Here is a 23,778-nt window from a genome sequence, read left to right on the forward strand (position 1 = left end):
TAACATAAAAATACAGAAATGGCGGCGTCAACATAACGCGTGCCAAACCTTCTACAGTATGGGAGCATTTTAGCCTGGATACGGCCAATAAAAAGACTACTTGCAAAGTTAGCAAAGCGCACTTAGCGTAAATTGCAACATCTCTCTCACGCATGAACATTTAAAAAGCACATCAAGATAGTGGAACGAAACTGGGTCTGACTTGCCGGTAAGATTTAAGTTTTAACCGATGCGGTTTTGATGACATGATTCTAAATTTCGTACGTGTACATTTTGGAATAAAAAAAGAGCATGAGCATTATCAATGAAAGTATTTGAAATGAAATGCATGCAATCTGAGGAACTTCAGTTGTTAATAAAAAACAACAAGCGAGAGTTGTTAAAACCATTTAATTCAGGTTTGTTACAAAAGAGCTTCAATATTAAGCTCTTTTGTATCAGACTTTGCAGTAGACCACTGAATGCACTTCACAAGATGCACCTAATATTTGTTTTATTTACTGTTCTACAGCTGCTAATTAGCCTGTAATTTGTTTATGGATAGAAGAAAATGTGACTTCATTTTAGTTTATTATTTATTTGCCTGTCCTTAAGTAGAAACAGAAGTTTATTTACGTATTCATGGTTCTACTGACCGAGCACTGTGCGTAATTATTTTTTGATAAGGCTTTTTTTGTAGGAATCTGCATTTTTTTTAATTGTATGCATTTTTATTGATCCCTAATTTGAGAATTTTTTTTTATCTGATTAGTCGATAAATTGTTAGCTGTCTGTGACTAGCTGACTATTAAAATAGTCGTTAGCTTAAGCCTTAGTAACAACATAACATTCCTAGCTTACAAACAGCACAAAAGTAACTACACTAGCTTAAGAATAAGCGCTCATTAACGAAAATAAGGAAAAACTACCTAAATGCAAATCAAAATTGAACAAAAAAAAGCTGTCAAAATTCCTATTACATCATAAACACAAGCATCTATTTACTAGAGCACACAGCCTACAGTTGATTCAGTGAGGGTCTTTGATTATGTCCTTGCAGTTTATGAGGTTCATGTATTGGCCTTTTGTTCAAAGACCTTCCCAGCGACCCCCAGGTGACCCAGTGGGGAGCGGGCAAATGATGTACTTCCCCTTCAGCTGTGGCCAGCTGGCCTGACCTCAGCGGTCTGATGAGGCCACCTGTCCCAGACCTCGCTCACTGGCCAACACACGAACACTAAAACACACAACCTATCCAGTAGGTCAACAGTGGTTTAAGAAAACATATGAAGTGTGATGTAGTATAGTGCACCTGATTATTCAATGGCTAAATGACCTTCTTAGCTAGTTTAAAAAAAAAAAAGAAAACAGACTGATGACTTCAGCTTCCGAGAAAATGACTCACCAGTTGTAATGTTCTTGTATCACGATGCGTTTTGCGTGACAAAGAATGAAATAGAAGGAAATAGTTCCCCCTTTCTTAGAAAATGTGACCAAATGTGAACAATGGTTCAGACAATTTTCTTCCCGATATACCAGCAGCCTGTTGAGATTACAAAATGGGCATTGATGTTTTTACCAGTGCATCCGTCAGTTTTGGGCAAGGTGCTTCATTATATTTATTAAGACACAAGTCTATGCAGTGTATAAAGAGGTTTTAATATGGGTATGCCCACATGTCTAGAGTCGAAATTGTAGCAAAAAATGTTTTCTTCACACAGTGCAATAAGATTACTTTTAAAATAAACAAAAACATAGATAATCAGATTTTAATGTTATTTTTTTGCAAGTAAAATTCATTTACTTAAATGTACCCGTGTAGGTGTCCCCCATGAAATGCTTACTCGCAATAGTCTGCAACCGGTAGAGTACATGGCTGAAGATCGTTTGGTACCAGGCAGCACAGAAAAATAAATTGGCTTAATTTTCGCTTCTTTTTCACCCAGGGAAAAATAGAGGAGGGTGTTATGAGGCTTTATGGGGGTATATTACCAAATTCAAGCGATGAATGATCAGTATCTCTGAACTAATTTGCTCAACATTTTTTGCAATAGTTATCGATCCTGGATCACGGCAGTGAGAGTGCAGAATCCTAACCACTAGGCCATTAGGATTGCAGATGACAAAGGAAAAAATGATGATATTTTACCACTAGTTCCCTAGTGATCTAGTAATTACACAGTTCATTTGGGCTTGATATTATTACTGTTGTTATCGTTAATATTACTACAAGCCACGAGAATATAGTCAGAGTTCAAACTCTGTGGTACATAAAAGGTTGCCACAACACCTGCTTACTCGAGTCTCCTTCAAGTCTTCCAGTCTTGCCGAAGACCAAACAACATAAAGCCACTTAAGAAATCCCAACAGAATACAATTTTCTCCAGTTGAATGCAACCAGTTCTATATCAAGTCAGACTGGCACACAATGGCACAAGAGAGGGCAAGTACTCACCTTGCCGAGCATTCTCTTTAGCTGGTAGTGAAACTTGCCCTTGACCTCATCCAGCAGCTGCTTCAACTTGTCCTCCTCAGGCGAGCCCTGGTACTTCCTGGCGAGCTGCAGGTAGCAGGGCCACTTAGCTGAGTCGAAGCCCCAGTGACAGGTCCTCTTATCGGGCAACTTGTGCGAGTGCATAACAAACTTCTGCGGCGAGAAGAGCAGGTGGCACTCCATGCATTGGACGCAGGGTGCTTCGGGCTGCGTGTAGAACTGTGACAGGAACAGGCCCTGGCATTTTCCCAGACACTGGTGCTCCACCTGGAACCCGGCCTCGCTCTCCTTCAACGGGCCTTGGCTCGACAGCTTGGTGCCCAATTCTGCAGGGAGCGCAGCACCAGGACGCAACAGTGCGTTGCAGAGCCGCTGTGCATCTGTCAACGTAATGAGGCCGCAGGATGGCGCATTAAAGGGCAAGATGCCCAGCACTTTGAGGATGTGGAGCTGCTCTGCATCACAACGCGAGCAGTATACGTAGAGCTCGTCGCACACGGTGTTGATCTGCTGCAGTGAAAAGTCGCGTAACACAGAGTTCAGCACCTGCGGCAGGCAGAGCCGCTTTTCGCCACCAACGACGAAGCACGAGATGGACTCGCCCTCCAGCAGCGAGTGGGTGAGCTCCGTGGAGCTGTCGCTTGGGACCAGCAAAGGGCCGCCTCCCAAAATGGGAGGGGACGGCAGCGAGGGCATGCCAGCATGGGAAGGCTCCAGGCTGGATCGCGCCGAGAAGGCGGCTGGGCCTCCGAGGGAGCTCTGGCTGCTCAGTGTGAATTGGGCCAATGTGTGTTTGAGTCCCGGACTAAGGTCCAGCGCTTTGGCCGAGGTGGCTGCGTGAAGATCGACATCCGCATCACGATGGAGAAGCTGTTCATGTTGTGCCTCGTCTACCTGCTCCCGCTTCACTTTGGCCACCTTATGGAAGGACTCCAGGCCACGGCGCTTGAGGTTGATCTCAGCCATCACCCGCTTCTTGATTGGCGCATCCTCCAGACGCTCACGGTACAGGCGCTTGATGCTTCCCTTGAAGGAGCTCAGGCCTTTAAAGGGCCGTTTTAAGCTTGTCTGAGTGCTAGCCATGTTGTTGCGCTCTCCTATTGTTCCTTTCTCTGGCTGGCTGGCTATTGGAACAATTTCTATTATTTGTCCCGCAGGCTTTCTTCCACCCCTTTTTAAACAATGCTAATTCTCCAGGAGATGGACAAATACATGTTGTATAGTTTTTTGAAGTCCCTAAGCAGTTCCTGCGAATGCAAAAAAAAAAAAAAAAAAGTTATGCATAGCAAAATATATATATATTTTATATGTGAAATAATCCAACAATGGGCTTGATTTAAACATACTGTACAGTGCTGTTCAAAATAATAGTGCAATGTGATTAAATGGAATATCTCAGGTTTTAGTAGATATTCTACTGTTACAAGCCAAACAAGTTACCAGTAGGTGGTACTGATTCTTAGAAAACAAAAAAAGACCCAGCATTCATAATAGGCACGCTCCGAAAGCTGTGCAACTGGGTAAATAGTTCAAAGGAGTCTGTCAAACAAATAGCATTGTCTGCTGTTGACTGTAAAAACTCAAAAGGTAGGATTTAGTAATCCTAATATTTAGTTGCACGACCACAACTTTTTCTTATAACTGCTTCACATCTGTGTGGCAGAGTCAACCAACTCTTGGCACCTTTGAGTTGTTATTTCACTCCATGATTGCTAAACAACATACCACAATTATTTTACATTATTTGGTTTTGCACAAGCATTTTGATATCCCCCCACAAGTTTTAGATTGGATTAAGATCTGCAGATTGGGCTGGCCATTCCATAACATTACTTTAATGGTTTGGAACCAAGACTTTACTTGTCTAGTGGTGTGTTTAGGATCATTTTCTTGTTTCAACACCCATTTCAAGGGCATGTCCTTTCAGCAGAAGGCAACATAACCTCTTCAAGTCGCTTGACATACACAAACTGATCCATGAAATGCAATAAATGAGCCCAACACCAGAGTAGGAGAAACATGCCCAGACCATGATACTTGAACCACCCTGCTTCACTGTCTTGAATGTGTACTGAGCTTTGAATTCAGAGTATGGGAGTCTTCTCACACACGGTCTATGGCCCATGGACCCAAAAAGGAAAATCATACTTCTTTCAACAGTTCACAAAATGTTCCTCCGTTTTTCTTTAGGCCAAATGATGTGTTTTTTGGGGTATTGTAATCTCTTCTGCATGTGCCTTTTTTTTTAACAGAGGTACTTTGCGTGGTATTCTGAAAAATACATTTGCGTCAAACAGACGTTTTCTGTCACAGCGGTTACAGGTAACTGCAGACTGTGTGAATGTCCTGGAACTGATCATTGGTTGAGCATTGGCCAGTCTGGTTATTCTACGATCCATTTTTATAGTTGTCTTCAGTTTTCTTCCACATGCCTTTTTTTCTACCCATTTTAAGGCATTGGAGATCATTTTAGCTGAACAGCCAACATTTTTTGCACCTCTTTATAGGCTTTCCTCTCCAATCAACTTTTTAATCAAAGATTGTCGTTCTTCGGAGCAGTGTCTTGAATGACCCATTTTCTTCAAAGGGATGTTAAACCTTTGCTGGCTTGATCATCCTTAAATATGCAACACCCGATTAACACCTGTTTTTGTCTATTTTCTTCCTCGAAATTGATGAACTCAGAGATTGGTTGCAACATTGCTATTTTTTTAAACCTTTGAACTATTTGCCAAATTGCACAGTCTTCGGAGCGTGCCGATTATGAACGCTGGCTCTTATTTGTTTTCTAAAAATCTACTTCACCTACCGGTAACATGTCTGGCATGTAACAATGAAGAATATACTAAAAGCATATTCCGGTAAGTCACATTGCACTGCTATTATATTGAACAGCACTGTAAACCTTTGAGAACTCCAATGACCTGCGACCGCAAAAACTAGGTTGAGGAACTAAAAGTAGAATCCACATTTATGTACTTTCAAGTAGTTTGTAATCATGTAGGATTTTGATTTATGACAAAAACATGTCTAATGAATTTATTACAATGTTTCAATTTTAAAGTGCAATGCTTCATTGAAAATGGATGACAATTATTACTTCCCGGAAGGGTTAGACAACTGTCAGAAAATAAGACAGAGGGGAAAAAAAAAAGCATATTGTTCTATGACATAACTTCTGGTCTACAGAGGACTCAAAGTTATTAAAGAGCATGAAACGGAAAGTGATGCTTTTAAAAACTTGATGGCTGGCTTTGCGCTACTGTGGATTGATGAGTTCAATGGCCTTTTATGCTCCATTGGGCCAAATGGCCATTAACATAGTTCACACAAGCACATGGAAAACTATTGCAGCACATGTAATTGAACCCAAGTCTGTGTGTGTGTCAGTGCATAAAATTAGGACAGGTCTGGTTATTTTATTTTTTTTATCTCCACCAAGAAACTCCAAAACCAATTGACCGGATAAACTAGCCAGTGCTCCAGTGAATAAGTTTTTTGCTGTTTTGTCAACCAGAACACTGCCAAAACAGTAAGGACTGAAAGTGTTACCAACTTTGAAAAACAACAACCATACAGGGCTTTTTTACCCCACGCTGGCTTCATCAATCACATGAAAAACACTGATGACCCCTGCTACTCCCCATCACCTCCCTCCTTCACAGCTTGCCATACACCAATTTGAATGAGTTTTAAAGCAGTATTTCCTACTGCAATGTAAATAGAAAGTAAATAAAGTAGTGTGGTGGGTAGTAAGGGCTTTAATTTTCTAAAACTAATTGAATAAGGATTTTACTAAGGATTAAGCAATGTATTTTGATCGCAAAAATTATTCCTAAAAAGTTTGAATACTCTCGATAGGACCTAAGCAGTCTGGTCCTCAGAGGCCGCATGTAATGCCTGATTTTTGAAGTTGCTCAGCTCCAATACAGGTGAATCCAATCAAACAAACTTCTGCCAGGTTGCTAACAGGCTGATAATTTGAATCACCTGAGTTGAAAAAGAGAAACCTCGAAAATCATGCAAGGCATGCGGCGGCCCTTCAGGACCGGGGTGCCCAGGTCTGCTATAGATTAACTCACTTCTTCACATTTAAATAATATGAACACCATTTGAACGTCTTTAACTTTTGCTGAAGGGCATAATACATAATTGTTGGAGCTTACCATTGACAGCTAACATAGCAATTAGAAGGAGAAAATTGCTTGTCAAACAATGGTTGCACAGTGTGAAGGCTTCAAAATGTGTAGAATGACACATGCTAACAAATGAAGCTGTCATAGTTACGACAAAAAACTGAAAGAGAAAATGTGTTTTCAATATTTCAATACTTTATTTTGTTGCCCCTTAAAAGTACGCCGATAAAAATATTTCTTAAATTTCAACCTAATCCTATGTCACTATGTAAGATATTTCAATCATAAGTAACTAGTTACTACAGTTCCAATTTTACAATGTGTTATTCTACACAATTTGTAGACATTTGAGAGGAGGAAAAATGGAACATCGAACACCAGGTCAATTAATAGTTTGTAATGTTGACACTAGGTCACTGCAGTATCATTTGGAACCAAGGGTGGTGTCCCCACCAATATCAAGCAGTCATTGTTTTGTCCCTTCCATTATTATGTGATCACTTAACAAAATGCCTATGTACCCAAGACCAAACCTGCACCCCTACGAGGAACCATATTAATTTATTTCAATGTTTGGATTCATCTGCAATTCTATTTTGCATGATGCATGAATGGAAACAAAATGCTCATATTTGAACGTGTTCATCCAATTGTTTGTTTAAAAATCACATTTTAAATCCTATCCCTATTTTGTGTTTGATATGGGTTCTTATAAATTAAAGGGAATGGTGCTTCTTTATGTGATTACTGTCAAATGAATAGTATACTAAACTATCAACTTTTCCCCTATTTTATATGTTTTTTTGATCATTTCAAATTTGTAAAGAGATTCTTATTTTTTTTTTAATCTGGAAACTTGAGGTGTTTGTAAGGTTTATATTGATTTATAAGCAGAATTGCAATCGTTAATAAGGGTAGCACTTACCTAATGTTGACAGGTATGTATTGAAGCATGGATCAATTTATTACAATTCTTTTTTTTTTTTTAATGCTTATGTTTGAATCTGTACTTCCAAATGTTTTTAAGAAAAACGTTTTTTTCCGATATTTTGATTGCACGCTGCTATCGGTGTGTGTGAATGGGTAAGTGTGAAGCATATTGTAAAGTGCTCTGGGAGGTCTTCAGTCACTTGAAAAGCGCTATAGAAATGTAGGTCATTTACATTTTCATAGGGCAATTTCTAAGCACTACTTTGGAACTATTTTGCCTATTTATCCTGATAGTCTTTTATTTTGGTCTTTAATGTCTTTATTACATGTTTTACCCTGCAATGCCAAACCTGACCCCGTTGCAAACGATGTTTCATAATGTTGACTATACGGACAGAGACATTACAATTCAAAACCCATCGCGATTTACCGTTTATCTTGAAAGAGACTGAAACGAGTGGCTGTGTGCATGCCTTAGCGCATTCCACTGAGATTTTTCCCCAAAACTGGCGCACTGCTTCTGCGCAAAAGCCCGACCTTGATTCTGAAAGCTGGGTCGTATTTGCGGGCGTTTTAATGTCATAAAGAACCGCAAACACATGTCAACATGAGCTGCGCGGCGGGATAATGAGTTTTGCTCCAAGGAAGCGGCGGCGGGTGCTGTTTGGGAGGCACATATCCCATAAAAAGCTGCATGTTGGGGATAATCCAACAGCAAGCAATCCAAGTCCGAAGAACCGTTTGGCTGCTGCAAGGACGCCGCATTGAAAAGCCCCATCCCCAGCCTTGACGCTCCCTCCCTCCCTCGCTGACTGCGCTTGTATGCAGACAGCAGCGATAATGACATTCACTGTCTGCACTCGCCGGTCTCGATCGGAAAAAGCCGCCGACGCCACAACTTACTACGTACGGCCACCGCAGTCCGGGTGTCACTTAAAGGGGGGGAGGGGGGGAGCCCTCGCCGTATGTCGTTCAGCGACGGAACAGTACACAGAAAACAAAAACTCTCCATTATTAATTACAAGTTTACGCTTAACAAAGACAGACAAAAATCTGAAAAAATAAACTGAATTAAAAAAAAAAAAAAAAAAGATGAACTCGGGAGGAAATTTACGCAGTGGAAATGCTAGTAAACTGGCTCGCCTACCCAGTACAACACTCGCCTCTGCCTTAAAGAATATCAGCAAAAGTGGATTATAACAAGACAAATACGTTAATAATAAGACGCAGAATTAAATCTAGGAGGCGGGGGGTAGCCCAACAAAAAAAGCCAAAGGAGTGATTATCCGGACGTCGAGCGGAGAAAAACCGACGCGCTCACTCACCTTCCACCGGACGGAGAGCGACACAGCGGGCTACACCGAGCTAGCTTTCCCCCTTCTATCCTATCGACTATACCCTTTCGCAGTCGTTCGAATCACTGCGCCACTCGTGTACAAAAGATTTCATCGACTTCCATAAATACACGGAATAAACACGTTAATGATAGTCGTAGCACTTGCCTCGGTGATCGGTGTTCACTCTGCCGGGGTCTTCTCCGTACTGGAAAAGCCGCGGAGGAGAGTCAAGATGAGGCTCCACCGCCTGCCACTACAGCCATGTGACGTCACAGCATATCGAGGACGGGAGCCGGAGACGTCATCATGGCTACAGGAAATGAGGCGGGGGAGTCTCGCTAAGTCTGTCTGTCTGCCATTTCCTCCTGACTGCTTTAGGAGACGCCTTTGACAGCGGCGGGATTATTTAAAGGGGCCGTGAAGCCTTGTGACGGACTGCCTTACTTGTTTTTTGACTGTGTCGTCGTCATGCAATGTTCTGCTATTTTTTTGTGTTATTGTTTCGTTTTGGGTTTTTAAGTATGGCACGTTCCGACCTACATTCGACCGTTGGCACGTGACACCACGTTGCCTTCCCCAAGCGAATGAGAGCCATGACGGACGGCAGAGGCACCCTAGTGGTCAGCACTTGAATGAAGATTTAAATTGGAAGAAATATCAATGACGACAACAGAAGAATATCGTCACCCCCTTTTTACGATGGGGATTTATTGCTGTGCAGTGGGCAAGGTCTTGAATGATGAATGAAAACTTTATTCGAACACCAAAATAAGAACAGAACAAAAACAATAATTCAACAACAAAATAACGTTACATAATATGTTCAAAAAAAGAAGCAAATCCCTATTACCTACCCTTTCATCTTCCCCACCAAACATACCAATGATATAACAACAATTGTAATGATATTAATAATAACAGTTTTGATATAAAAATAGCAACAACAACACAAAGTTAACTTGACGCCCTATTCCCAATCTCCCGCAGCACTCATACCCCACCCTCCTCATCTCTGTATTCCACCAGGAATGTTCCTTTGTATCTAAACCTGAACAAGTGAATAGTTGGACAACGTTTGATCTTGTCTTGCAATCCGTTCCAAAGCTTGACTCCACACACACACACACACACACACACACACACACACATACTTTTCCTAGTGGTTCTCACCTTTGGGATTATGAATTCACTACAGCCCCTTAAATTATAATTTCCTTCTTTCTGAATGAGTAATTTATGGATGTTTTCTGGTACTATGTTTTTGCTGACTTTAAATAGCAGTTGCGCAGTGAAAAATTTAACAAAATCATCTAATTTGAATAATTTGGACTGCAGGGATAAAATATGAGTATGATCCCGATATCCTACCCTCTGTATGGTTCTAATTGCACGTTTTTGGCGGATAAAAAGGGGCTGTAGTGAACTTTTGTAATTATTGCCCCAGACTTATGCACAATATGTTAAGTATGGAAGAACTAGAGCACAATATAATAAATACAATGCATTATAGTTTAAAATGAATTTGGCTTCATTAATTATTGAAATGCTTTTAGATACTTTAGTCTGTATGTGTCTGATGTGTGTTTTCCAATTTAATTTATTGTCTATTATGACCCCTAAAAACTGATAAAATGTCTATTGCAGCACCATCCATTTTTACTTCTAAATCTTGATTTGCCCTGCGATTACCACAGAATATTACTTTGGTTTTATTTAAATTTAAATATACTTTATTTATATCCATCCATACCCTTAGGTTAATTAGTTCACCGATTTGGAATTTTATCTTTTTGGATGCAGAATACGGCGATTTAGATCTTCGAATCAAACAAAGGGACTCATGTTGTGCTGTGGCAAAACACTGGCAGACCTCGAGTATTCCAGGATTTGCAGCAAACCTTTTTACAAGTAACGTGTGATGTATTTTCGAGCAATTTTATGTTGAGTAGGTACGAATCTCGTCAAAGACACTCAAACAAAATAATAAGCTGGTGCTTACTAGCTACGTTAGTGTCTAACGGTTTCCATTCCTCACTACGTAGACGAGCTGCTTTTGTTTCGATTAACCAGCGGGTAAAAAGTCATTTTCCAAATATCACATGTATTGAAAACTGTTTGGTGCTCTATCATAAAGCTTATTACCCCCAAATTAACTGTCAAATTATCAACGGCGAAAACTGGAAACGAACGTTCGGAAGATAAAACGCCGTTTCGCCAAAGTAAATATTTTCCACATGCTCAAAAGTGATTTTTATGCATGGTGCGAATGCCCCGTACTTTACTGTCCTTTTATACCTCATCTCATCTCATCTCATTAGCTGCACCGCTTATCCTCAGTAGGGTCGCGGGGGTGCTGGAGCCCATCCCAGCAATCATCAGGTAGTGGGCAGGGGACACCCTGAACTGGTTACCAGCCAATCGCAGGGCACACGGGGACAGACAACTCGCTCGCTCATTCACACCTAGGGACAATTTGGACCGGCCAATCCACCTGAAACGCATGTCTTTGGAAATTGGGAGGAAACCGGAGTGCCCGGAGGAAACCCACGCAAGCACGGGGAGAACATACAAACTCCGCACAGTAAGTCCAGTAGCTGGATTTGAACCCACACAGGAGGTTCCCAAGACCTTAAAACTGTGCCGCACAAGCGCTAACCACTGCGCCACCGTGCTGCCCTCCTTTTAGACCTTCCTCAAAAATTTAAATACAAAGTTGTTTTATTAAAGTTAGCGCGAGGGAGACATTTCACGCCAGAGGTGCATTTTCTGCTCAACGAAGCACAGAGATGCGTACCAGCAAGTAAGAAGTGGGAAGCATCCAGACTTATATACACTTTTAGATCAGCACTGGTGTATGTGGATACTCCATTTACAATATAGTGGAGACAAAAGTAAGGACCATTTGTTTAGATGTGTAAATGTCAGAAGGAAGGTATGGGTCGGTCCTCAATTTCCTTAAATAGTACTTTTTGTGCTTTCCGGCAAGGTGAGGCACCTCATCTGACAGCTGCACAATAGGCGTTTGACTAGTCATCACCAATGGTGTCAAATAGTATCGCTGTTTTTGTTGTTGTCTACTGTTTACTGGCCTCGTTCACTGTTTACTTACGGGTTACTATTGTCTGTCATGGTGTCATCACGTGGTTAGGTCACGTGTGTGCAAAGGGACAATACATTTGAAACAGACCACACCCTGCACTGCTTTTTTAACTCGTTCAAGGTCAGATGTTTCTCTCAAATGGGAAGCACTGGTGCCAGCATATTTTTGCCATTCGACTCAATTTTGAGGGCCTACAGAAAATGTATGCTGCATTCCAGAAAAACGGGAAGTTGGGATTTTTAACTTCCGACCAGGAAAAAAAAAGTACCCCTATTACTTCGCGACGCCGACTTCCCACTTTGAGTGTCATTCCAATGATATTTTGAAACCCGACTTCTCACTTTTTTTGAAACGCTTTGGTACAATTCGAGTGGGATCGTTTCGACTTCCCAATTTTTTGAAATGCAGCACTAGGTCAGTAGCTATTGACCCTTTACTGTCACCACTGGAAACAGAAGTGGACCCAAATGCGTAACGTTTCACACAATGCTTTATTGAGGGATCGGGGAAGTCGGGGCGAGAGGAAAAAAGAGCAGCGGTGCTCGCTAGACAGCAGGAGCAGGAAGCCCCCGCGAACGAAGCGTGGTCGGAGATCGGAACAAGTCGGGTAGCTGGGACGGGAGAACGAAGGGTGGTCGGGGATCGGAACAAGCCAGGTAACTAGAGAAAGTCAGGGACAGACGAGCAGGATACAGGAACAGGTCGGGAACAAAACGGGAGCCAAAGTCAAAAATGCATGCCTTGCATGTGTGGAGGTACGCTGACGGACTGACAAGGAGTGAACAAAAATGACGTGCTTAAATAGGAGGACAACTAATTAGAGAAAAAGTGGCAGCTGTGGCTGAAAGAGTCAGCGCAGGTGAGGGCAATTGACAAATCATGACACTTTACACACACGCGACGACACCATGACGGATGGCCGTAAACCATAGTAAACATTACTCCTCATGAGTTATTCCAGTTAACAGTAGACAACAATAAAATAAACACTATACTATTCAACACCAATGGCAATATCTCGTGAGGTGGCTCACCTTGTCGGGAAGCACAAAGAGCGGGGTTAGAGAAACTAAGGATAGCAGGGCTAAGCACCGACCAATACCATTTTCCTCCTGACATTTTCACACATCTAACCAAATCGACCTGTCTGCCTGACATCAGCCCACAGCATCTGTACCAATATATTGGAAATGGAGTATCACCATACACTTGCGCTGATCTAAAAACTTAAAACTCTGGATGCTTACCAGTTCTTACTGGTACGCGCTGCTGCGCTGACAGGGAAGCGCCTCCTAATCCCAAAGGTAAGACACTAATGTATGCTGACATGTTTCATCCAGGGTGCCAACACATCTCAAATCGACTGATCAGAAAGCTGCTAAACTTTATGTAATTTAGGGTCATTTTGAATAGGCCACTTCATTTATCCACAGCAGATGTCTGACATGCTCAGCTACAGTAGCACTAGCTAACTTATTGGTAGCGACACTGAGTGTCTTTGACATGACTCGTAAATATTTAACATAAATTTGTTCGGAAATACATAAAACATACCTTGTAAAAATGCTCGCTGAAAATCCTGGAGTACTTTGAGGGCAGCCAGTTCTTCAGATTGCTTGCAGATGTGCATCACCATTTACTGTCTTCACCAAACAGTATACGCTCAATTGCAAAATTGGGCTTAGAACTTTACCGGTTGTACAGCAAAAAAAAATCTTGAAAAATCGTGGTTATATTCTTCTGTCGTAGTTTTCACTTAGGTATTTTTTTTTAAATTTGTGATACCTCCAATACCTAAACAATGCTTTCCAATGTTAAACACAATGGCACTTAATAATATTTTATTGCAAGAACTTATGCATGAACGATACATGAGTGATTTCCAGTGACATAATCACAAGATTTCGGTCAGTCAGGAGCCGCCCACACACTCAATTGCTGGATAAAGGAAGCAAATCAACACAAGGAAGTGGGAGCTCTTCGATGTGTGGACAATATCTGATAACGCCATTCTTGCCATCTTGTGGTGATTTATCATACTGAAAAGAATCCCCAGAGGCTTGATACTTACTGACCAGCGTTGCTTTAGAATAGATATATATCTTTTTTTAAATAAAACAAATAATATTTTTGTGTTTTGTCGCTCGGGGACAATTTTTCTGAAAACATTTATACATTATGGCACCGAATGAGTTAAAAAAAGCTTTAGAGTTCGTTAGAGTTTGACAGCTGAACATTACATATGGGCATTTGTTACTGAAAAAATTAATTTAGTAAGTTTTTTAGTTAGTTAGTTATCACTTTGTTAGTATCATACCTGTCAACCTTAGACAAATGCTCCCCTTATTAAGAAATAATAAACCTCATAAACATAACGCTGCACCAATTTACTAACAGCAAGACAGATTAAGTCGAATCAAAACAGATACTTTTTTTTAAATTAAAAAAAGTACACATGCCTGCCAATCTCAGGCATTTGCTCCCCTTATGAATGATTGCAATTCCCCTTATTTAGCTATATTTTACAACCACAATGCGACACCCATTTACTCACTGCAAGACAGACGACGCAGAATATCGAGATAATAAAATAATACAATAAAAACCAAAAAGAAATCCCCATACAAAAAAAGTCATGTATAAAAATTGTTATACGCCGTACACAATTTGAAACGATTAAAAAAAAAACACATGAGGAAAACATATAAATTGTGTTTTACATAACAAGAGCATCACCTAAAGCGGGTGTCAGCAACCTGCGGTTCCAGAGCCACATGAGGCTCTTCAGCGCTGCCCTAGTGGCTCTGTGGATCTTTTCTCGAAAATATTTGCGAACAGGAAAAGAAAAGGGATGAAAATATATATTTTTAAATCTGGTTCTTGTAGGACAAACAAAAAAACATTCTTGGTTTTCTCAAGGCTGTTAAATTTGTTAAGATTAAATATTAAATGAGTAACTCGCAATATGTGTGAATTGCTTTATTATTTTGATTTTAAAAATGCTTATATAAAGCTTTTTTTCTGATCCAGACTTTTAGTTTTTGATCTTTAGTCTTTAATGGCTCCTCAACCTTTTCCATTGCTGAACCCTGGAGCTGACATACATGTTCGTTATCTTGCTGCGACGGGAGTCCCGAAAAAATAAAAACAGAGCAAAAGGCTGAGCAAAAAAAACAAAACAAAAAAAACAAAACAGAAGAGAAATAGTGAGGTCCGGTCACTTTGATTCTCCGTCATTTGTCGTCTTCCTTGTGCTTTTAAGCACTTGGTTTCTGTTGCATGGCACGTTATATCTATCCATCCATTATCTGCACCGCTTATCCTCAGTACGGTTGTGGGGGTGCTGGAGCCCATCCCAGCTATCTTCAGGCAGTGGGCAGGGGACACCCTGAACTGGTTGCCAGCTAGTCGCACGGCACACAGAGATAAGCAACCATTCACTCGCTCATTCATACATAGGGACAATTTGGACCGGCCAATCAACCTGACATGCATGTTTTTGGAATGTGGGAGGAAACCCACGCTAGCACGGGGAGAACATGCAAACTCCACACAGGAGGGTTTGATCACACGACCTCAGAACTGTGCCGCACACACACTAACCACTGCTCCGCCATGCTGCCTTGGTACGATGCAGCTAATGATTTAATTTTTACTGTGTCCCTTTCAGGTATCGGTACCAGTCATCGAAGCTGATAACAGAATTCACTGCTCTCTGGTTGCATTAAGCTATAACAATCCTGAAATTTGAGAAAATAATACATGTATAGAATGCAATTCTGTACTAAAAATATAATGGCTGTCAGGGACCAGGAACGGAGACGGGAACCCAATTGCGTAAGTTTCTTAGTTTTATTGAAAGAGAATGAGAGTAAGGCTTGCTTGATAGCTTGATCTGAGGACTGGCGGAGAGCGGGAGCGAGCAAGGCGGGAGTGACACTTCCGTGTCGGAAGAAGACAGGCGGAAATGCCAAGTCGTTTGAACAGGGCTGGAGATCAGAGGCGATGTCGAGTTTGTAATAGAGGTCGTAGGCAGGCGGCGGGCAGAACAGGCGTAGTCAGGTTCAGAAACGGGTCGAAAAACGGGAATCGTACGGGAGTCAAAAACAGGGAGTCAGGTTCGGAAGGCTTGCCTTAGCAGGAGCTGAAGGTTCGCAACGATCGGACGCCGGTAACAGAGTCGGGGGGTTTAAACAGTGGCTATGAGCCAATCAGCGACCAGGGCGGTTGGCGCCACCGGGGCAGCCGCAGGTGCCTCGAATCAGTAATCATGACAATGGCGTTTAAGGACATTTTTTTCAAAACATCTAACTTTTTTTTTGCAAAAGAATACATTTGCACGGAGTTGATTACCTGCATCCATCTGAAAAAAATGTAGTAACAAGATCTCTTAAGAATTCTTATTACTGTTTAGCATATTTGCTCCCGCCGCAAGTTTTTTTTGTAAGTAGTTGTAATTATCGTAAGACGTATCATTCATTTGATAAGATATATTCTCTTGATTTGCATGAACTATAAAAAACATCATTTCAGCTGAGCAATCATTGTCCTTCATTAATTACACACGTAATCATTTGATAGCTAATTGGTTAAGGATTGGTAGTCATACAAGCGTGAATTACACTATGAATTCAATGTTTTATTGCCGGTCTTGTGGTGAGCGTGCTATATTCAATTTGACCAAGGTTTTTGACAAAGGTGCAGCTGTTCAACCGATAAGGTGACCATCATGGTCGCCAGTTGTCACCAGTTTAGGAAATAATATCTGAAAGTCTTTTGAACTACTTAGTTTAAAATGTAGGTAATTGTTTAAGCAATAATTACATCACAGGAGGAATTGTTATGAAGACCATTACTTAAGATTTTCTTTTTAAATTGGTGGCTGGATTTTGTCAACTATCTAATGCAGTGTTTCTCAACCTTTTTTCAGCCGAGGCAAACTTCTTTAATCAAAAAAAAAAAATCTTGAGGCACACTCTCTGTCAAAAATGTTAAGATATGATTTTTTTTTTTTTAAATTTTAAAGTTTAAATGATCATGTCACCTAAATTGACAGTGTAACATTTTTATCATTATTTGTGGTCACCGTGGATCTGGAGGTAGTACAGGTTATTTATTTTGGTTAATCATATTACAGTAATTTGGGATTGTACTATATTTATAACTTTTATACGTTTTAACTACATATTTTTTTCTAAAAAAACAAACAAACATAAAATAATACTTATGAGCAAAACAGTCTGCCAGTACAATGACTTTTTATCTTACTACATTATTTTTTCAGTTTTTTTTAAACAAGCAATCCAAATGAGGACAATTAAAAGCAAAAATTTTACACTGATGAATTGTATTATTTCTATTGTAGTACAATCTTAAACAGCTTCATCAAACAAAATAATTTATTAATAACATTTCCCTGTCTACATCATAATTAATATATAAAGGGTAAAAGAATAGGAAACTGCTGCCGGGTAGACGTTTGTTAAAGGTTTTTGGTTGACTATTAGAATAAAAGGAAATGTACTGAACTACAGCATGCTTTTTATATGGAAAGACAATATCGGGAAATTTCCTCCGGCAATCTAGACAAGCACACTAGAGTGCCCCGGCGTACTGGTTGAAAAACACTGTTCTGATGAGTAACAGAGTAGTTGATTTGACTTAGTACTGTGCTAGAATTTCTTTATTATAGATTGACGATAAGTGTTTATTTACAGATTCTACTATTTTCATTGTACTTTATGATGACAATAATGGGCACATTCATTACTTCCAAATTTGTTTTAAAGTTAGTAGGAGTTTTAAGTGCGACAGCAGCAAAGGTTCATTACATCATCATCATAGGGTCTTTGCCTTTTAACAACTAGTTGGCATAATCATGGCTCTTACACCATTTTAATGACCAAATTCAAGCACTTTCAGAGCCAAATGTTCAAATTCTCCACAATGGTACTTGGCTTCTTGGTCTCTTCACCTGTCCTCTTGGGCAGAACGCATATGGGGCAATGCCTCTTCACATGACAAGGGCATACAAACCAATGCCAGCCGCCATTAGTCTTGGAGGAAGAGGAAATGCAATGGCAAAGGGAGGCCCCCAAAACAGGTGTATCATTTTTAAGCAAACTTTATTTTCTACATTTCATATGTGGTCTATTAAGTCAGATTTCCAGGAAACATGTCACCAATGTCAAGCATTTACCCTAAAATTCAAGCACTTTTCAAACCCTGAAAACTTTAAAATTCAAGCATTTTCAAGGATTTCAAGCACCTGTACAAACCCTGCAGAACCGATTAGCAATCAAGTCGAAAAGCTGCACTTTTGCTTAGAATTAGATTTGAAAGAAACCCCAGAACCCAATCCTTCGGATTTCTTTGAAGATTTAGCCTATAAGATAAAGCAACACTGGCCCCAAGTAACATGTGTTACTCTGGAGAGGGATGGGTGCCACCGGGCTGTACTTGCTTAAGACACAACACAGGAAATGGTGCCTCCATGACCTTAGCGGTTAAGGGTCCAACCAATAAACCATTTGTACATCTGCAAAACACTTTTTTTTAGACACATGACGGTTTCATTTTACATTGTATGAAGCCTTGCAATGTCATGTACGTGGATACATACAATGTATACTGCCCTTTTTGTTATAAGTGTTGATTTGCAGCGTCAACTTGGCTAGAAATTGTATTAGGCAGGTGCTCCTGGATTATTACTCTCAATACCTTGAAGTTTAAAGAAACATTTAATTTTATTGTCACGTATATCATGAGTAGGCTCATAAAAAGTCTCAAGTGCCCATGTTCTATCTACCACTTTAGACACATTGGCTACGATTACACCGTGACTGATTCAACACATGTAGAGAACGCGCCCTTTTAAACAACATTGTGGGCTGTTTTGCAGCAGCTGCTAGGATGTGAGAGCAAAGTCAGCAGTTGTATTATGGTAGCAAATGTGCGTCCGGCCTCTCCCCTACATGAAGTGGATGGAGTGTGTATCCGTTTGGTGTGTGTGGGGGGGACATTGATTTTGTCGTAATAACACAACCGCAAGTGCTGCACTGGGACTCCATTCATCTGGTACGTGAACTAACGTGATAGTTCATTTGAAAACAAAATGAGCCAAAGATGAGCTAGGATGCGGAGAAGCCACTTTTCTACCTGCTACTCAGACTTAATTATCGAACATGGGATGATACCCCCAAGAGGCAGACAATGTCAGGGTCTTTTTATGTCACTTTCAATGTGGACTATCGAAATATGTTGGCGCACGTTCAGGGCTTGTAAATAGGTTGGCGGTAATAATGCTTGAAAACCACATACGGGATGTGATACAAGTACGGGATGGCAAACATACAACAGGTTAGGAAGCGCTGCTCAAAACCATTAGAGCAGTGGTTGACAGCCACTGGGCCCCAAACAGGTACCGGGCCACACGGAAAAAACAAAAAAGCAATATTTCCTGCTTGCACCATACACACACATTTTTTGAAGGTAGTATACCATCGCAATGAATCAATGATTGATCAGTAGACAAATATCGCTGACCTCACTTGCTCAGGATTGGATGAGACTGAAATCAAACCCCGGATCGCTGTGGTGACATTGCAAAATCCTAACCACTAGGGTTGTGGATGACAGAGGAAAAGGCATACGATTTTATACCATTTTTACTCATGTTGTAATGGAGCATTATGAGAAAGAGTTCAGCCAAAATAGTGTGATGATGAGATAAAATCGAATGCCTTTCCCCATGTCATCTAGAACACTGCTGGTCTGTGTATTAGTGCTTATTATTATTTTTGTTGTTATTATTACTAATGTGATTAGTGGGCTGGAACGCAAGTGTATGGTCAGACCTTAAACCGGTCTGTGGTATAGAAATGGTTGCGGACCACTGCATTTGAGGAAAGCAATTCATTTATGTTAGTTAGGGAAAATTGATTTTACTAAGGAGATGATTTAATAACGCCACTGGCTCCCAACACACCAAAGAATCACCTACAACATCCTGCTGTACACCTACAAGGCCATCCATAACCTTGCCCCTTCCTACCTCTTTCACTTTGCCACGCTATACTACACCCTCAGATCCTTCTTCCCTCCATCTCACTGTACCCGCTGCCGGTCTCAGCTCCATGGGGAGCAGAGCTTTCGGCTGCTCTGCCCCCCAGCTCTGGAACTCATTATTACCTGACCTCTGGAATTGAGTCATCCTGTCCACCTTCAAATCCGGAATAAAAATCCACCTCTTCAGACTTGTTAATTCATAATTATCTGCTTCACATATGCCCCCCCCCCTTTTTTTAACTTCCCATGGTTTTTATTTGGTATGTATTACATGCTTGTTTTATTCTTGTATTATTGTTGTTTGATATTTTGTGTACAACGACCTTGAGTGTCCTGAAAGGCACTTTGAAGTAAAATGGATTATAATAAATGCAGCACTATAGCTTACGAGTAGCATTAAAATAGTAAACAGAGGAACTTTAGAAAGACAGCTTATAAATGTCACTCGAGTCACTTTCAGGTCATACGATTTTAGGTACAATAAAGATTGGTCAAAAAGTCCCTGAATACCAAGAGTAAGAATGTTTGTAAGCGAAAAGACACAATTTGATACCACTAAATATGAGTCAAATGTACTGCCTAGTAGTGTTGGGCAAAACGGGTTACAAAGTAATGTGTTACTCTAGCTACTTATAACGGTTCAAGAATTTCAACACCATTTAATTGGTAACAGTTCCCAAGTCCGCCAGCATCACACTGCTAAAAATGTGATCATGTGTAGTTGGCATGTTTATATGGCCATACAAAGCACAACTCAATAAAGTTACAGGGTCTCAAGCACAATGTACAAGAATTTCTCTCTACTGATATTCTCGTATCCAAGCTAAATAAAATACTCAACTCACTAGTCAGTTTAAACGGTTGTGTGTCATGACCCACCAGTAGCGAATGGTAGAAACTGCATGGCTTGAACAGGAAAAACACACACACAAGAAATCAATTTATAGTAAACGTGTGTTGATAGATAGATAGATAGATAGAGATAGATAGATACTTTATTCATCCCCGAAGGGAAATTCACTTTTCCAGCAGCATCCCTGAGCTGAGAACAATCGAAAATAACACGGGAGCTGCTGGAGTGGCTGCCATTCGTGACGGCGCCGGAGAAACGATTCAATTTGAATCATGAATTAGGGTTTAAAAAGGTGAGAAGGGTGTGGAGTAAATACAGTGGAACCTCGGTTTTCGAACGCCTCTCAGTTCGAACAAATCGGAGTCCGACCAAAAATGTAGAGAAATTCTTGCTTCGCTGTTCGGTCAAAAAAATCGGAGTTCGAACGCCGGTAATGCGCGAGTGTGTACGCTAGGGTGCGATGCTGAGCGGCGTACGGGTGTAGGTGGCTCTTTTCGTGACCAACTGTTATCGCGTGCGGACGTGCTTCGTTTTGCTTTCGCTTTTAATATAGGTGTACAAAGTGTTTTAGCCTCTAATTATGCCTCCGAAGAAAGTCAGTGCAAGTAGCAAAGTTGCTACAGGTGAAAAAAGAAAGGTAGTGCGTACAACTATTGCATTTAAGAAAGAAATAATAGCAAAATATGAAGCAGGTGTGCGAGTGTCTGATCTTGCTAGGGAATACCCCACTGTCCACCTGCGCATTCTGCTGACCACCATAAAGGTAAGAAATCCTATTCATAATTCTTTTTTTTTTTTTTCATTTTTACACGTTCATGTTAGCGTAATCTTTCATACGGAAGATTACGATAACGCGAACGTACGATTAGCCTGGGTTAGCTTCATGTTTACGTTGAACATTCAAGGTAATCATTCAGGGTGTCGGAACGGAGCCCCCTTTCCAATGAACCGCTCACCACTTGTTGTGGAGATCCGGGTGCTAAATGACTTGTAAACGACCTGATTATTTTATTTTTACACGTTCATGTTAGCGTAATCTTTCGTACGGAAGATTACGATAACGCGGACGTACGATTAGCCTGGGTTAGCTTTATGTTTACGTTAAACATTCAAGGTAAACATTCAGGGTGTTGGAACGGATTAAAACGATTTACATTATTTTTAATGAGAAAAATGATTTCGGTGATCAAACAAATCGGTTTTCGAACAGGGTTCTGGAATGGATTATGGTCGAGAACCGAGGTTCCACTGTACCACATTTGTATATTATGCGCACCCCTAATTTTCAAATAAAAATCAGTATGAATTTTTCTCGACCCAAAATAGGCAGCGAATGTGACAAATTTTGAACACATGCTGCCATTATTCAAATAATTGAAAACACAACAGCAATAGAAATGAAAAATGTATTCAAAGTCTGATTCATCAATGGATAAACCAAAGAGTTGTTTCCCCTGTTGTACTGTTTTGCGCTTATTTATATCCTTCAGGTTGACTTTCTGTATTCTCCCTTCTCTAACATTAGTCTCAGGTTTGTTGGTCGGTTGGATCCTGGAGTCTTAGGGGCAACATGAATAAAAATATTGTGATAATGAGAAAATCGAATGCGCGTTACACACAAGTACATACAGTACTGTGCGGACTTCACTGATTTTGTTAGATCCACTCTGGGAAATCTTACAACTAATATAGGTCACCTTTTTGACTTCTAAACGGTGAATTCCTCCTAAAAGTGAGAGATTGTCATGCCCGTTTATATTTGTAAAAATATTTTTGAAATACACCTTGATTGGAATATAACATAAACGTTTTAAACAGTAATCAGCAATGGAGGATTACTTCTTCAAATGATTTAACAAAAACAAAATGGATATGGAGTTTCTCAGCCAAGTGTTCAATTGCAATCGTTCAAGTTTAGACAAGAAATATAAAGATTCTTAAGGATTATGTTCCCATTTTTGGCAGCAAGGCGGCAGAGTGGTTAGCGCTTTTGCGGCACAGTACTGAGGTTATGAGATTGAACCTCCTGTGTGGAGTTTGCTTGTTCTCTCCGTGCTTGCGTGGGTTTCCCCTGCGCACTCCTGTGTCCTCCCACATTGCACTATGTTGTCTATGTTTGCACCAATGCATATGCTGACTATTTTTTGCACTATGATGACTTTGCACCAAATGCAATATTGCACAACCCTTACGATACCAACGACAACACTGTATGTAACATCCCACATGCCGACATTTCTTGTGTAAATACCATGTAAATTATAACTATAGCCTTATCCCCCTTGTTTTATAACCTTATATTCTCTGTTCCTTTATCTTCTTGTCTCATACCTCACTGTGAATGTGTAAAACTGGAGTGTCATGCCCAATTTCGTTGTCACAATATGTTAACCCATTTTGTAACAATGACAATAAAGGTATATTCTATTCTATTCTATTCCAAAAACATGCATGTCAGGATAATTGACCCAAGGTGTGAATGAGCATATGAGTTGTTTGTCTTTGTGTGCCCTGCCGCTTGCTGGCAACCGGTTCAGGGTGTCTACAGTCCACTGCCCAAAGATGGCTGGGATTGGCACCAGCACCCCCACGACCCTACTGATGGTAAGCGGTGCAGATAATGGATGGAGGAATCTTGCCATTTTCAAGCAGTTCTATGTGGTCAGCATTTGGAGAAGAATGCAAGTTTTTAAATCAACGGTAACTACTTTTTCTCAGTATTATGCCTAACACTGACAACTAACTAGAGAAAATGGACAAAACTTGGCACTTGAAATGGTATCATTCTGTGTGGGCCGTGCATGGTGAAGTTTGATTAATTGCCAGACAAAAATAAATCAAGTCAGCTCTACAAGATCAACACAGAAAGCCGCGCACACCTT

The 23,778-nt window shown here is 40.6% G+C and overlaps 1 protein-coding gene across 1 annotated transcript in view; it reads right to left on the reverse strand.

The window, feature by feature from the left end:
- Positions 1-9,380, reverse strand: part of LOC148373568 (ski-like protein) — a 51,464-nt gene extending 42,084 nt beyond the window's left edge. The window contains exons 1-2 of the mRNA XM_088326757.1: positions 9,042-9,380; positions 2,435-3,720 (exon numbers count right to left, since the gene is read on the reverse strand). Of these exons, the coding sequence (XP_088182883.1) occupies positions 2,435-3,556 (1,122 nt within the window). The 5' untranslated portion in view covers positions 3,557-3,720; positions 9,042-9,380. The remainder of the gene's footprint in view (positions 1-2,434; positions 3,721-9,041) is intronic.
- Between the last annotated feature and the right edge of the window lie 14,398 nt (positions 9,381-23,778).

This window comes from Urocampus carinirostris, chromosome 1 (genome assembly GCF_059441175.1).
Source record: "Urocampus carinirostris isolate Australia breed hairy pipefish chromosome 1, RoL_Ucar_1.0, whole genome shotgun sequence".
Taxonomy (NCBI): Eukaryota; Metazoa; Chordata; class Actinopteri; order Syngnathiformes; family Syngnathidae; genus Urocampus; species Urocampus carinirostris.